We start from the raw sequence: 15,825 nt of genomic DNA, 5'->3' as shown, positions 1-15,825 counted from the left end.
TAACCTTTATATTTCAAGTGAAACAATGAATGTGAATTCCTTCTAAATGTCCTAATACGTTCCACATGTTAGCAATTTTTAATATTTTGGTTGCTCAGTAGGTAGCAAATCCTCCTGCGGGACGGTTGGTCTTGGCCGCAGACCCCGGACGATGCCTTAGGATAAACTCCCATTCCCGCCGCTTCCCTCTGCCCGTCCCTCCATCTCCTGCCGACGCCCGTGATCACTGTCACGACAGGCTTCGGCACCGCCGTGTCGCGACAGCGAACCCTTAGTGCTCCGGCACCGCCGTGTCGCGACAGCGAGCCCTGAGTGCCTGAGCACTGCCCTGGCTGCGCGGGTGCCTCAGGGCGGCCTCGGGGCCGGTAACGGTCGCTGGTAGTGCGCGGGGCGCGTGCACCTTCCAGAACCTTCCAGAGGCGGAGAGTGAGGCGGCGGCGGGCGCGGAGGTGAGGAGGGAGAAAGCTGGCGTTTGGGTTGTTTTTTCACCCCCTGTAAAACAAAACAAAACAAAGTAACCAGGACGTTTTTTCCCCGTGCGGCGGCGATCGGGCTTGCTGCCACCTCACAAGATGGAGGGGGAAGGTGAATGATAAGGGGTGGGTGTCCGCACACCTCACAGAGTGTGGAGGAGGAGAAGCGGGGCGTGAGATGGAGGGCACAAAAAAACAAACAAACAAACAAAAACGGGGAACGGCCGCGATTCAGGCTGCATGGAGGGGTTTTGGAAGTGGCGTTTGCTTCTCGGGGTATGTGTGTGTAGGGGGTTGAGTGGGGCGACTGCTAAAGACTCGTTATCGGCTTGTGAAGGAGGGCCCCTGTCGCGATATACCGTGACTGCACCTCAGGACGTTGCGGGTGAGGCCCACCGGAGCCCGGACCGCGCTCCTCGCTGTGGAATGGTTCTCTGGAGGAAGCCCATTGTCCACAAATGGGGTGATTTTCGTGGCATTGTCTTTTAATGATTTTCGTTCCGCTTTAAGCAAAGCGTCTGAAGCTCTCGGTGATGACCCAGCCGCTTAAGTCCGAGGGTCTGCTCTTCAGAGTTAATCCCGATGGGCGTTCGTGACAGAAGCAACGAGTGCGTTGAGCCTTGGGTATCTGGAAGTGCAGGACTGGTGTTTGTGACGGTCTGTCTGCGAGGACAGAGATTTTTCCTTCGATTTGTAGAATTGGAAGGAACAGAAGAACCTGCTGGAGAACCCGAAATGCTGGTTCCGATTGCTGCTCTCTTATGTTTTCTTAATGTGGCTTTTTCTGGGGGGGGAGAAGGGAGTGAAGGTTTGTTGGTTTGTTTTTTGTTGTTGTTGGATACATTCAAAAAAGGACATTGGTTTTCTTTAAAGCCCGACTTGTCAATTGCCCTCTTGTATCTTGTGATTTCTAAAGTGAAAGCTGTTGATCTCTCCGAAGGGCTGAGTTTTCACAAACTCTTTTTGGTTGTTAACAAACACTGCATTTTTATGCCATGATAAAGGAAATGCTGCGTAAAGGTGTTGTTTTGGTTTTTTGGTGTTGTTGTTTGTTTGTTTTTTTAAACGAAGTGATTCTTAAATCACATGTTGTGCACTTCTTGAGCTGTATTTCAGTTAAGTTTGCCTTTAGTTTTCCCATGCTGGCATGGTATCCTTTGCAGTATTTTTGCTTTATGGGGTGGTGGATGGAAGGAGCAAAGAACTGGGATATGTGGCACTTGAACTCTGCGATGGATTTTATTTTTTTTCTTACGCATCATCGTTGACATCTGTTGTACCAATCCTATGATTTCTTACTTGTCTGTGAATAGCTACATCAGTTTTGAAGGGGTGTTAAAACCTCTAACAAAGGCTTTGAAAGTTTGCACAAAGAAACCCTTGTATGGAAATTATTGTTGTCTGTTATTTTAATAGTATAATTATTCTGATGCAATGGTATCTGGGTGATAAAAGTTATGCAATGTGGGCTAAGGGCTTGGTGTGTATCCTTTGTTTTCTTATGTAGCAGTTTGAAGTCTGTTGTCTTCCTGACAACCTTGCTTTGCTCTTCATAGCAATTATTGTGCCTTGAAAAAGTGCAGGGTTTAGTGGGGGATGCTGGATCACGTCCTATGATAAGGCCCTGAGATTCCTTTAATAACAAGGACTCTTTGTTGCAAACTGTTCTTCTACCTTGGTGTGGGAGTTGTGAAGTTTGAAATGGATGGTGTCACTGAATTAGTGACTGCATCAGAACTACTCTGGTCTGCACTGCTTCCAGACAAATTAAGCCATGTGTCAAGGCAAGGTCATCTGGTGATCCCGAGAAGGCAGTTAGTATTATTCTTAGACCACAAGGAATTTTCACTTACTGTAAAGCTGTCAGGCTGTGTGTCTGCTCCCCCCAGATCAGTGGGACAGCAGCTCTGTTCTCTCTGGATTCAGTGATGCTGTAATAGAGTTTTTGGTCTCTGTGATGAAACAGATCATTAATAATAGCTGTTTGTGAGAGTTTCTACCGAAGTTAAAGCACCTTAGGTGTATCAGACCTGTGGAACAGCTATAACGTCCTTTGTTCAAAGGGTATAGTGAAGTTAAGGAAACATTCTCAATTAGCAGTCTTGTTGATCCTAACTCACCATCTCCTAGAGGCAGAGAGTGCCAGCAGGTGGGTATAAAAGCATGTGGGTTCTTAGGAGTCCGAGATTAAACAGGAAAGAGTACTAGCTGCACAGTCAAGCAGTGAAAGCAGGACAGACTTGGTTTGTGCACTGTTTACTGATGAGGTGTCCAGTCATTGAGAAGGCCTTCAGATACACTGTGTGTCACCCCAGAGGGTGCTGGGAGCAGTCCTGAGCACAGCAGGAAAATAGAGAAAGATTGTGAGAAATGCACATTCTTGTGCAGTTTTTCCAGTAGTTTGCATCACCTGATGTGGAACTCTGACGTGTTGAATCAAGAGGTGGAGTTGAATATGTTTTTCTAGGAGGTGAAAGTGATGCCCTGCTGCTGCCTGCACAGTGGGAGTAACTTCAGGGTGTTCTTGTCACAGTTTTAGGGGTACAGGGGGAGGATGTTTGGGAAAGTTGTAGACTGTCACTAAAAGAGAAGCAGTGCAGCAGTGTCTGAGCAGAACCTTTCACGTATTCTGCAGTGTGAGTAGCTTATGGGAGCATAAAGGTTGGGGAATCCTTTTCTCCACAAAGCATCAGTAGCACACCTTTCCTTCACTGACTGAATGGGATTTGAAGAGAAGAAAGCTGTCTGTGGTATTGTGTATGCAGGTACTGCTCTGTTCTTTGCAGTCTGTTAAGTGTGTCTGCTGTGTTCCTTCTGAGGGTCTTGGGCTGCAGAACCGAGGTAATGGTGACACCGGGCTAACCAGTATCTTGGTGATCAGGAACATAAGAGGAACTGTGTGACAGTCTCCTGGCAAGGTCTGATCCATTACGAGGTATGAGATCCTTAGGAAGTGCTGGGTCCTTGGAAGAGTGGCAGGGTGCAGAGGAGGTGAGAGTGCAGAGTAGGTGCCATCCAGCCTTGGGAAAACTGATAAGCTTGAACACGGGATCAGGCAGTGTTGCTGACTGTAGAGGTTTTCTGTTTGCTACTGAGAAGGAGGCCTGCTAAAGTTTAGAGCATAAATAATTATTATCTCTCTAGTGCAAGGGCCCTCACTCTGTGCTTGGCCCTCTGTCCCAGCCCCCGCTCCATTCAGCAGGGTCAGGGAGAAGGGAATCAGGGGCGGTGTCTTTGGCTGACATGAACACGCTGGGGAGGGATGAGAGGAAGGGGGTCTTGGGGGCTGGGTTCAGAGCAAGGTTAGCCAAATATCGGATAAATTAAGCAAGAGAAACAGACAGCTCAGCTTGCAGTGAACTTTTCACCCAGCTAACCTGTTCCTCACCCTGTTTTGCACAGGTGGAGTACAACTCAAGTCGAGCAAACCCTTGCTGTCCCTGCCTCCGTTTTTTTTGCTTTTTTTTTTTTTTTTTCTTCTGTAGTAGTAGTATAAAACATGGCCAAGGGGAGAGCAGGAACAGAAAGGGGCTTGATTTGCTGTTTTGAGTTCAAGAAATATTGTAGTTTGAATTGCTGTCTGAAAAAGCAACTGTCTTACAGGAGTAACACCACTAATTGCAGAGGGGGCAGTCATTACTTGCTTCAGTGTAGAATGAAGACCAATAATTTCTGATCATAGACTACTGGGAAGAGATTCCATACTGGAGAGGGCCAGGAACAAATGATAGTGTTTGAACAGGGATGATTAGAGATTATTTCTGGGAAAACACAAGACTGGTGGGAATTCAGTGAATTCTGGTGTTCATACTTCTCTTCTGCATTTGCAGTGAAAGTAAATAAAAATAATTGCTGACAGATGTTGTAAAAACATAGCATTACACTGACCATTAAGCTTCAATTTTTTTTAGTTAATAATATGTACTGATAACTAGACATGGTGTACTTGTGGACTCACATCACCTATATGTAATGGGATTTACTCCAGACGTGTGTGGTATGGAACTGAATTTGTTCTGTGATCCTTTCCTAAATCCGTGCTCCTTCTTCTTCTTTCTCCTTTCCCAAGAAAGCTCCAGGCACATCAAAGTTACTAGTTTTTAAGTAGTTGCTCCACCACAATCAGTGTGTAGTGGCAAGGCTGAACTTCTTGGTATACTTTTTTAGACCATTTTTCTGTTTTCTGGTGTGGCAAATGTCTTGGAGAGTAATACCTGGTAAATAACTTCTTAGGCTAAAAGTCACTGCTTGGGACTCTCAAGTTCTCTTCTGATCTTCCTTTGTCCTTTTCACTCATTGTAGGTAAGGAAGGTCTGAAGCCAGTAGAAGCTGTCTTACAGACAGTATTTCCAGGAGCTGAGCCGTGTATTTTAATTAAAATAATAATCGATGTGTGCCTAAATTCTGTAAAACAATGGTCCTTGCACACCCCCTTAAGAAACTTTTACTGGTAGTGCATTTTCAGGTGGTAAATGCCAGGAGCATTGCTGTCAAATGTGTAGAGCATTGTATAAACCTGGAGATAATCTTTACCTTAAAGAAGTGGTGACCCTTCCTGGAGCAGTGAATGTTTTCAGTTTTGCCCCCTGCTTTGCTCAATGCAGAACAATGATTTCCACCACCCATTTTGTTTCTTGGAAGGAATTCAAGTTCTTTCAGACTACATATAAATGCCATTTCTCCTTCAGCTCCTCAGCCACTGCCAGGTTTATGTTAGGTGATTGGCTGCAAAGAAGTATTGACAGCATCTCCCTTGGTATCTGAAATTCCTGGGTGCTGAGGAAGGACAGGAGCTCAGACCAGAATCCATCCCCAGATGTGCATTCAGGTCAGCCCTGTGCTGCAGTAGAAGAGCTGTAGAGTAATAGAAACAGCTGTGGATTGGGTGCAGAAGCTCTGTATTTCCATAGCCCAAAAAGAGCCTATGGTTCCGTAGAGTGGGAAAAGGGGGTGTGTGGAGGAAAGGAGTATGTGTAGTGTGGTTGCTGTTGAGTGCTTGTTGCTGATGCTACTCGTTGTTTATCGAACAGTTTTTCTTCTCCTGGCGGTTGCTAAAAAAGATAAGTAGTTGAAATCTGCATAAGGCAGCACTGCTCTCTGCTGCCCCTTCCACTGAAATGACAGGAGCATTTTTGTGGGTTTAGGGATCAGAGAGGGATTCTGTTCAAACTCATTTTTTGTTTGCTTGTTTTGGGCTTTTCTTTTGTTGTTCTGTTTTGGGTTTGTTCTTTTCAGGTGGTTCTGGCTGGCTAATTTTACAACCTGTAGTTGTAAATGCAAATAACACCACTGGGGAGGGAATGGAGCAAGGACAAGTTCAGTGGTCATAGGGGGTAAGCAAGACCACTCCTTTCCCATCAGTTAGGCAGACCCAGAGCTTTTTGTCAGAGTGTGTATTCTCCATAGAAGTTGCTCCCTTTTTAGATGTGTTGGTGAAGTTCACCAGACCTGTTGGGCCATTCACCTTGTGGCTTGAAAGCCTTATGTCAGGGCAGGCTTGGGTCTTCTACTGCCCCCTGAGTGACATCATTTAAATGATGAGTCTCTGAGAGATGATTCATACCGAAAAAGATCTAATAATTGTTACCAGTTATTCAAATCAGTGTTCCTGATTTCCCGCATCCTCCCACTGCTCCCTAGAGCTTCCCCACCCACTCATTTCTCCTAATAATTCCCAGGCTTTCTGGCTGCAGGCTCGGCATGCCCTCTTCTGTGTTCCTGCGCTGAGGTGTAAGTATCCAGCTCTCCCCAGAGGAGCACTTGGGGCTTTGCTGCAGCAACTTGCATAGGCAGATAGGAGCTGGAATTGGGTTAGCAAGGTTGAGTGACTACTGGCAGCTTCAGTAGAGCTTCAAACTGCATTCATAGCACAACTGCTTCACTCTGCTGTGGCAGCTGTTGGCAGTCTCTGAGGTAGGTAGTTCAAAGCTAGATGAGTAATATATCTGCAGGCTACAGTGTTGGGGTGCACAGAACTGCAAACTGGATTCTCTAGAGGAGTTATGCAAAGAATTACAATGATTACATGCTCAGGGCTAGCAAGGACTTGCACCAGTGGCGACCCCATGTGCTGCTGCTGTTCCAGTTTGTAGTTAAGATTGTTTCTTCTCTTTGACAAATAAAAATTCTCAACTCATGAGGCTTGTTTCTGCAGCACCATGAATTGAAATCTCTATTGTCTAGTGATTCGTATTGTCAGTGTAAACAAAGCTGCTGTTGAAAGCAGCTTTGTTATTTTCAAGCAGCTTCTCAGTCTGGCACAGTTTCCCCATCATGTTAATTTTTCATATTCCTATGCATTCTTCCTTCCTCTTCCCTGTCCACATCTGCATTATCATTTCTTTTACCTTCCTTGCTCATTCTCTCTCTCAGTAATTTCTCATGTTGGTGGGAACACGCTTTTTTCTGGTCAGTCAGATGGATCTAGAGTTCCAGACATGGGAGCAGGTGATGCTGGATCAGTTCTGGGTGCCCTTAAGGAGGTATTTCAGAACACATTGATGTTAGGGAATCTGAAGTTTAAAACTGTTATTAGAGGTATTTTTTGGAGTGATAACTGTCTCATGCAAAGCCTTAAAGAAACTGAAAGCTGTAGACTTGTATGTATCTAGAGTTATTCTTCCCTCCATATTCATTAGCCCTGGGGGCGGGCTGTTAATCCGACTTGGAGGGGTGGGAGAGTTGTTAGCTTGTTGCAATTAGTGCTGTCAAAAATCCTTATAACAGAAGTGAAAAGCCACTTCTGTTGTGGAGCTCATTTGTTCAATCTGGAGGGGTTGGGATAGCAACAGCAGAAAATAAGAATGTTCTCCCCAGTATTTGTGGCAAGTTGTTCATTTCACAGACAGTAGCAAGGAGAATGAAAAGGATATTGAGGAAACAGGGCACAGAGACAAGGCATTATGTAGTAAGATGACACAGAGGACCTCTTCAGATGACTAAATAAAATCCAATTTCTTAATACCCTGAATTTTAAAGGGAGAAGTCCTTCTTTAGAGTTTTCCTATAGAGGAGGTATGAGGATATGTTGTAATATTAAAGACAGGGATCTGAAGCATAATCCATCCCTCACATTGGATTCCTGGATTTTCTATCTCAGTTATGGGTTATTTTTTTGTTCTGAGCCATGTGAATCAGTAAGATAAGGTGATCCCAAAGACAAACTGGCTGGTTTAGCCATATTTCTGCAGCTTGTGAACTTAGCTCCCAAATAAGCTGATGGCTCTTCTGGAGAAAGCAACTTTACACAGCAACCTCCTCTGGTGTTGGATAGCATTCACTCTTCTGTTCAGGGGTGAAAAGTCCTGTGTAGCATGTGTTGGCCTGGCAGAATGAGCTCACACAAAAAGAGCAGTATAGCTGCCCCCTCTCTTCCTTTCTGGAAAAGCAAAATTTATGACTGATCTGTATGTAGTAAAGCTGGCACCACAACCCCTACTTTGTCAGCAGTAGGACAGTTGAGGGGAAGAAAAGCTTGGCGTAACCTTTGGTATGTTATTTATTATCACTTTGCAGCCCCTTGGAAAATGAAGTTCAGAAAATTCTGAGCCGATGGTAATGGTGAACACTGGGAAAACCCGGGAATCAGCAAATCCATTGTATTGTGCTGACAGAAAGATACTGTTACAACACACTTTAGCTGCCAACTTGCTGCAGTCACTCAATCCATCATGGTGGGCTGTTGGATCACAAGGCAGTGAAACTCAGCCTGGCGTGTTATTTTAGTCTTACATGGACTGTGAGATAAACGGGGCATGAACCGGCCCCCTGGCAGGGGGTCGACCCCTGGCGCCCTCATTAAAGTGCCAATCAAAAAGAGTAATGGAACAGGGAATGGAAAGCTGGCTTCTTCAGCCTGTTCCTGCTCTCAGTCTGAGCAACTTTTCACAAGCCAAGGGAAACATTTCTCTCATGAATAGGAGCCAGACCTCCAGAAATGCCTCCCCTCTGCATCTCTCTGTGAGAGCGAGTGCTGAGGCCTTGTGGTGGAAACTTCTCTTGCTGGTCAGCAAGCAGTACCTGTTCAGTGCAGGTAATGGGAAGGAGTGTTGCTGAATGCAGCCTGCAAAGCATGCAGATTGTTCAGTGGGCAGTGCAGGCACTGTGCTGTGATTGATCATCAGATGATCAGTGGCATGGTTTCTGTCACAGATTGTTGGTATTGGGGCAGGAAAGATGCAGAGAACCCTGGTTTCTCCCCATAGCAGTCCAGTTACCAGTGCAAGGTGTGAAACTGGATTCTTGTGCCATCTATAGGTTATTGCAAACTCTCACAGGAACTCACAGCAAAAGGATCCTACAGTGATACCATCATCTGTGAGTGAATGTAGGCTCAGGCACACAAGCAGTGCTAAGCAGCCTGCCACTGGTGGTTAGTGTTTCAAACAGCCTTGTAACATTCGCTTTGACAGTGGATGCTTGTCTTAAATTCAGAGTGCATCCAACAGTGCTGATGCTGTGGGAATTTCTGTATGTCCTGTGATGCATTCTGGGCTTCTGGTGTATAAATACATCTTGTGCATGCCAGCTTCCCTCTGGTGTGTGCTTGGAGGAGAAAGCAAAACGGTAGCTACTGAGAGGAAATGTGGGTGAAGGCCTGTGTTACATGGATTTAGCATTGGAAATGAAGAAGCTCAAGGCTAGCTTTTAAACCTGCTTGTAAATGTCAGTGTAGTGTGAGCTCTGTGTGATTAGGAGCTGTTTATTTTTGCTCATCAGGTTTTATCAATTTTTTTTGCTATGTTGTTATGCCAGTACCCGATGGTTTGTACTGCTGATTGTGGATTGTTTGCCAAGGGCCTTGGGGCAGTAGCCATTAGCTCTGGTGAGTGTCACCCTCCCAGGGCAAAGCAAATGTTCGATGGTGCTGTATCTAGAGGGTTGAGGGACAGCTGGTGAGACAGATTGGTCTTTTATTTGTTACAATTTCTCTAGAGCTGCAACATCCAGGGGACTTTTTTTTACTTTTATTTCCAGCGTGCAGGAGCAATTGTTCTATAGCTCCCATACACAGTTTCTGTCCTTTGGGTGACACCCATTTATCCAAAATGTAAATGCACATGGAATCTGTTTACTTCTCTTAGGCCTTTTAGTACTTTTGAGTCAGACCAGAGTAGGCCGAAGGTGCAAGGTTATTCTTAGCCACGGAGAGAACTCTTTGTGCCGAGCACATTGCTTGGGCAGCAGTGTATCAGCTACAGAAAAAAAACCAACCCACAAACCCAGAGCCCCTGGTGCTACTGGCGTCTGATTGCATTGAGGCAACATAGCTGCACACCAGGCCATTAATAGAACTGATATAATGCAGCAGGCATGCAACTCTTATGTAATTGCATTTTGCTCCAAGATTATTTCTATATTAGAATGTGCTGTAGTCCTACTGAGGAAAATAGAAAAAAAAATTTTTTTCTCCTCTGTTTGTCAGTGGTTAATAAGTAATTCTTTTGTCCTTTTCAGCAAGCTTTCTTTCATGTGGTTAACACTGGAGTCTCTTAAATCTCTGAGGCACGTGAGGGTGACAGTGTGAGGACCCAGCCTTGGGTACACGTGGTGCTGGGTTTTTCCTCACATTCACCCACTTCAGAAAATCTGCTTGTAGAGAGCTTTGCTGTTCAGTCAGACTGACCTGTGTCCTTTTTTCATGAAACATTTTCAGAGCTAGATAACTGTATGGTATTCCTGTGGCAGCTGAATTAGTGCTGTGCCAATTCCAGTGACCAGTAGGCTGTAATAAATAGGCCAGTAATACAAGTAGGGAATTGGAAGTGGTTTGTTCAGAGCCCTACACTTGGTGAGAAAAATTTCTCTTATGCTGATGAGAAAAATAGCAACCAGGATAGCAAATACAAGAAACCTTGTCACTGGGACATTATTTTTCTGTTCTGAGATGTGGCCCATTTAGCCACTTATATGCTCTCCACAAAAATGTAAGCACTGCACTTGTATGATAAACAGCATTCACAAGCCGTTCAGCTCATCTCATGTAGCTGATTTATTGGAAATGTATTCAGGAGCAGAAGGAAGGGAAAGATGTTGTTCAGCTCCTGCACAGTTTGCCTCATTTCAGGCATACCTCTCTTTGTATTTCTGGTCTCATTGCCTAGACTTTATTTATAAGGGGCTAAGTTTAAGTAGGTAACAGGATTGTTTGTGATCCAGTAATGTCTGTAACAAGATCTGTTTTAGTTTGAATATACCATAGTAAGATGCATAAGTACATGTAGTAGACCCTCACCCCTGGTTTCATTAAAGTGTCTCAAAGTTACCAAACTTCTTTTTTTTTTTTTTTTTTTCAGTTTAGTCTGTGACTTCAGAAAGTGATGAATTTTTCCTCTTTCAGATGCAGCAAGTGAGCAGAACTTTATTTCCTCTGCCCACCTGTGCTAGCTCCTGCATCCATCTGAGGACTATCTCCAGGAATTAAAATCCCTTATTGGGTGGGTGGGGGTGGGGTTTGCCTTTTTTAGCAGTCATATTATGCTTATGTTCCCTGTATGTTCATCCTTATGCATTACCAGCTTGTTTACTTGTAAGACTCTTTCCCCAGCAAGGCAAAAAAAAAAAAAAAAAAAAAAAAGGTCTCTTGGTGGCCACAAAAGGTCTCTTGGTGGGCACATGACATTCCTGTTGGCGACTAGTGTTATCTTAGAGCTCAAACCAGTATGATCCAAAATAGTAATTCAACATGTTTTGATTGTTTTGTCAGATACAGGGCAGCAAAAGGGAAGTTTGCACTTACAGCTGTGGATTTAGGTCAGAATAGAACGGACTTTTGTAGTTCTACTTGTCCAGAATAGCTTCTAGACTAAAATGATATTGCCATCTGTGTTCTTCTTTGTATTTCTGCACATTAAAACCTTGCTAACCTAATTTAGTCAAAGGTCTGTCTCATTTTAGTGGCAGCAGAATGTGAGTGTTAGAAATACAAGGATGATTTTTTTTCTCATACAAAATTACACTGATATCTAATGTGGTTTTTTGTGGGTTGTGATTTGGTTTTTTTTTTTTGGAAATGTGGTGCTTCACTTAACTCTGGCATGTAGACCTTGGGTAGGTGACGTACTGGTGAGACATTACTACAGCACAAAAGCAGCTATCAGCTCTGCTGGTCATCCAGATGTGTAGAAAGCTGTCTGGGTTTCATTTCACAAGCTGTGCTTTGTCTTTGAAGTTTCAATAGCTCACTTTTAAATTGCCCACTCTTAAATGTCTTTTAGAAAATGAGACCATCTCAAACACAGATCATCTGAGTGCTGAGGTCAGTGAAATGCACTGTAAGGCTGTGTTGGACCTCCTGTCACAAGCAGTATTCCTGAGGGGGGGGGGTTGTCCAGGTTTTACCTCATATACCTAAACTACATGAGAGCTGTTCTGTCACTCAGGAGGCCTGTGTCTAACTTAGACAATTACTCATTCCTGTCCTCTACAGCAGTTTTCTGTTCCTGCACATAATTAACTGTTTTGAAGGCAAAAGCACATGAAGGGTGTGAATGGAATCTATCTATTGCACTTCTCCAGAATTATGGTGAAATAACTCATGTCAGTGATCTTTATTTTACATTTCTTCAGTAGCAATTCCAGCAAGAAAATGAAGCTGGTCAGGGTATGAAGTGTACAAGTTGTCCAGTTCTCAGTAAAACAAACAGATGTAAAGTCAAAAGTAATAGGCTGAAGCAAAGTATTGTTACCTCAGCATATCATGGCACGAGTTATAGGGTTTTTTAAATACTACCTGTATTGGTGATGGGTTATTTAATCTTTATTAGGGCATGCAGGGGAACAGCTTTTTGTAAACACTTGAGCATCAAGAGGCATGAAGCAGCAGCATCTTATGGGCTGTGTGCTAAGGACAGTGGGCAGGGGGAGGAAGCTGTGTTCCTATCTCAGTGACTTTTTTCCTTCCCAGGTTCTGAAATTTGCAGACTGCATCTTTGTGCAGTGGTCATACCTCCTCCAGTGAAACCAGGCTAAGTGGGGTAAGCACACTGCCTTCACAAGGCTCAACCTGAAGAACAGCAACATCTGGTAAATGGAACTATCATATTGTCTTGTCTGCTTACAGCTTGCCTTTTTTTTAAGAACTTGAGTAAAAGCTGGAGCCTTGCACTCACTCTTCATATCCTCTGTAAACTATTTCTGAGCACAGCTCCTGGAATCTGAAAGTTATATTTATTCACTGAGTAATAATGTTAGTAGTGCCAATAGCAATAGGAAGTTCACAGTAAGAGGTCTGAAATCATATAAAAATAGGTGGGTTACACCAATAAATAACATCTTCGGACATTCAAAAAAAAAACCAAAAAACAAAAAAAACAAACCAAAACAACAACCCGAAGTTCTGATTCAATTTCATTTGGAATACTAAATGAGGCAGTGTGTTCTTTCAGCTGTCAGTACATCACTCCTGGTGCTCAGCACTGTGTGTGTACCCTGCTGAGAATCCTTGGCCTTCCCAGAGGTGAGGGAGCAGCTTCAGCCCCTGTACTCAAGAGGGGCACAGGATCAGGTACATAACACGCTGGAACTAAGCCAGTTCTGGTCCACAGTACTCATACACATCTAGGCTAGTGGGTACACTTTTGAAAGATTTAAATAATGTTTGGGTAAGGCATTGTCAAGTCAGAAGAACAGGCTAAGCACAGTCCAAAAGAAATAAACAAATACACAAACTCAATCCAGTATCTGCTGTGACTCCCTGAGTTCAGGTAACTCAGAGTAGGTACTATCAAACTGCTTTCAGGTGTTTGCACACCAACTCCTTACAGAGTTGTTAAAAAACTGAAGTATTCAAGCCATTCTCGTGTAAATTCTCAACAGAGCTGTGAACTACTTTTCATTTTCCTTCCCCACCATTTACCATCTATAGCAGCTAGATATTTGCTGCATTAAAAAAAGAATTTCACAGGGGAGAAAAGCAGGGAGTCTACATGGCAAAGTCCAGCAGGACTTTGTTAAAGCACTCTTGTGTCAATGCACGTGTTGAATTCCTTATTTCACTTTAAAATTATATAGAGTAATATAGAAAAGTGATGCATTAGGTCAGCTTCATCTGCATAATGGGCATTTATGGATTCTGATTTCCAGTCACAGACCATACACACATTGACTGATACCACATTTTCTCCTTATACCATAACCTTCAGTTTTAAAACATTCCTATATGTAATATTAAAAGGTAAGCTAAGTTGAAAGTGGGCTCCTCACTTTGAGACAAAGGTCTACAAAACAGTGCTCCTACAGTGTAGATTACTCAGTTCAGGCAAGCTGTATTCACACTTGAACCTTGCACAGCCAAATGCTGCAGGGGATGCAGAGGTTCCTGAACTGCTTCCAGAGAGCAAACATGAAAATGAGATTTCCTAGTTGCTGTGATGCAGGGTAAGTGTACTGCTTCCTCCATCTTTGGCTTGGTTAACGTTGATGAGTTAAACACTGATTTGATGTACAGTATTTGAAAAAGCATATTAATTTTATTTCAAAAAGTTTAATTTTTGAAGAGGTTGTCATGAAGACCAGTGATTTCCTCTTCCCCCCAACCCCGAGTGCTAGCAGAATTCCACACTGACCCCTGCATACACTTACTCCATCCAACTGTAGGAAAAAACCTGAAGATTTCAGTTTCCAAGGCTGTTCAGTGGAACTATTTTAAAAACAACTTAGCAGCAGGAGCCTTCAGAGCTGCAGACTTGAGTAGGTCTGAGTGTTTTTATTCAGAACAGAGTCAGCTTCTTATTTTTTAATACTTTGAAAATGTAATTGAATTAGTGAGGCCTCAATGCAGTATTTAGTAAATGCAATTATTATTTTTTTTTAAACAAGGATGAAATCTCAGTGGAACATGAGGTAAATGTGCATTTAGCTGTACTGGTGATTTAAGAAAACACCAAAAGGTAACTCCAAACAGTGCATCCTACTCACAGTGCTGAAGCTCCAAACTACAGAATGTCTGTGCTCCAACAGCTGCAGTTAACTCTTATTTTTATTGTATTTTTTAAATGTTTATCTACATTCCTGCACTGTGAATATCAGCTTTCTCAAGAAAAGAGAGAGAATGTATAGTTTCAGGTAGTGCAGTAGGACTCAGTATAGCTTCTTTAATTTCTTTACACAGTAAACAGACTTCTGTTTATACCAACACCCTGGTCTGTACTTTCTTATTTACATGAAATACTTTTACATATATACATGATAGCAAAATACAGGGTATCTCCCAGAACCAAATACAATTCAGCTGTATCTTTGTTACACAACTAATGCTTTAAAAAAAAAAACCCAAAACAAACAAAACCTCATCTCCAAAACCCCACCTCCCTTGGCTTCTTATGCTCAATGATTCCATTTAGCCAATTACTAAATAATATTTCTGTCCTTCCCAGGTAGTACTTTCTCTACTTTCAGAATACCATTGGCTCCAGACTGATACTTGCAGTTCACTCTGGCAGTAAGGAAGAGGTTTCAAGAGTCCAGTTCTAATTGTTCTTGGTTTTCACTGAGTCTTAACATAAGCTGTTGTTCATAGTAAAGGCTCTTTGCATAGTTTATTTCTTGACATAGCTTTACTGCAAGAACTTCAGATTTCACTTTCACCTGCAAAAAGAAATGGGATGTTTTCTTAATGTGGTACTGCTACCACCTAAAGGAGAATATATTTATTCTTTATTACTTCACTAACTGAAGTAACATCTGTTTCTCTAAGAAACAGAAGTGTTTCAGAGGAGACTTCTCCGTGGTGAGGCTGAAGTGAGGAAGACAGAGAGGCAGAGACAAGGAAACAGAAATTTGAGAATAAGAGCAGAAACATCTTGCAATATATGAACTTACTGCATTTGCTTCCCCTCCTAACTTTCATCTGGCTTGTCTGTTTGGAATGTAAACTGACTTGGGTCAGGGGTGAGCTTGTAACCTTGCCTGTGAAACAGACCACTGAGCAACTACAGTAGTGCAGCAAAACCCCTGTAATTGATTTTAGAAGTGAGAGTTCTGATTAACTTTTACATGCATCACATAAACAGGTTGCAATCTTAGATACTTTGTAGTAAAAATATACTTTATCTAGGAGGAGAGGACTAGAGTACAGAGTACTAGAGAGACTGCAAAGCCTGGGGTAGGTATTGTAAAGTTTAGAGGCTTTCTCAGTAAATGCATACTGCCTACTGTAACTTTTTAAGCTATTTTTTTGCCTTCAGCTTTTCTTCTTGAGGAGCAAGTTCTCCTGTCACTGAAACACTTTCAGCAGCTGCTGTTGTCACTGCTGACAGAACAGTTTTCATCCTTAGCACAGAAAACAAGCTTACTGTGAACACTTCAAGCACAGGCACAGAGGGGAAAAGAACACCTCCACCCCCCATGAAGG

At 43.1% G+C, this 15,825-nt stretch overlaps 1 protein-coding gene and 1 long non-coding RNA gene across 5 annotated transcripts in view; one reads left to right on the top strand and one right to left on the bottom strand.

Moving 5' to 3' along the window:
- Nucleotides 1–6,118: 6,118 nt before the first annotated feature.
- On the top strand, nucleotides 6,119–15,802 carry LOC115599485. The gene is made up of 3 exons (XR_003988449.1): nucleotides 6,119–6,203; nucleotides 12,379–12,497; nucleotides 15,659–15,802. It is a non-coding gene; the product is annotated as an uncharacterized LOC115599485 (long non-coding RNA).
- Nucleotides 13,920–15,825, bottom strand: part of VPS13D (vacuolar protein sorting 13 homolog D) — a 90,326-nt gene continuing 88,420 nt past the window's right edge. For all 4 annotated transcript variants that reach the window (XM_030463439.1, XM_030463440.1, XM_030463441.1 and 1 more), the window contains one exon: nucleotides 13,920–15,059. In XM_030463439.1, the coding sequence (XP_030319299.1) occupies nucleotides 14,928–15,059 (132 nt within the window). In that variant the 3' untranslated portion in view covers nucleotides 13,920–14,927. The remainder of the gene's footprint in view (nucleotides 15,060–15,825) is intronic.

This window comes from Calypte anna, chromosome 21 (genome assembly GCF_003957555.1).
Source record: "Calypte anna isolate BGI_N300 chromosome 21, bCalAnn1_v1.p, whole genome shotgun sequence".
Taxonomy (NCBI): Eukaryota; Metazoa; Chordata; class Aves; order Apodiformes; family Trochilidae; genus Calypte; species Calypte anna.
Note: the sequence above shows the minus strand (reverse complement) of the source record. Positions and strands in the feature narration are given on the sequence as shown.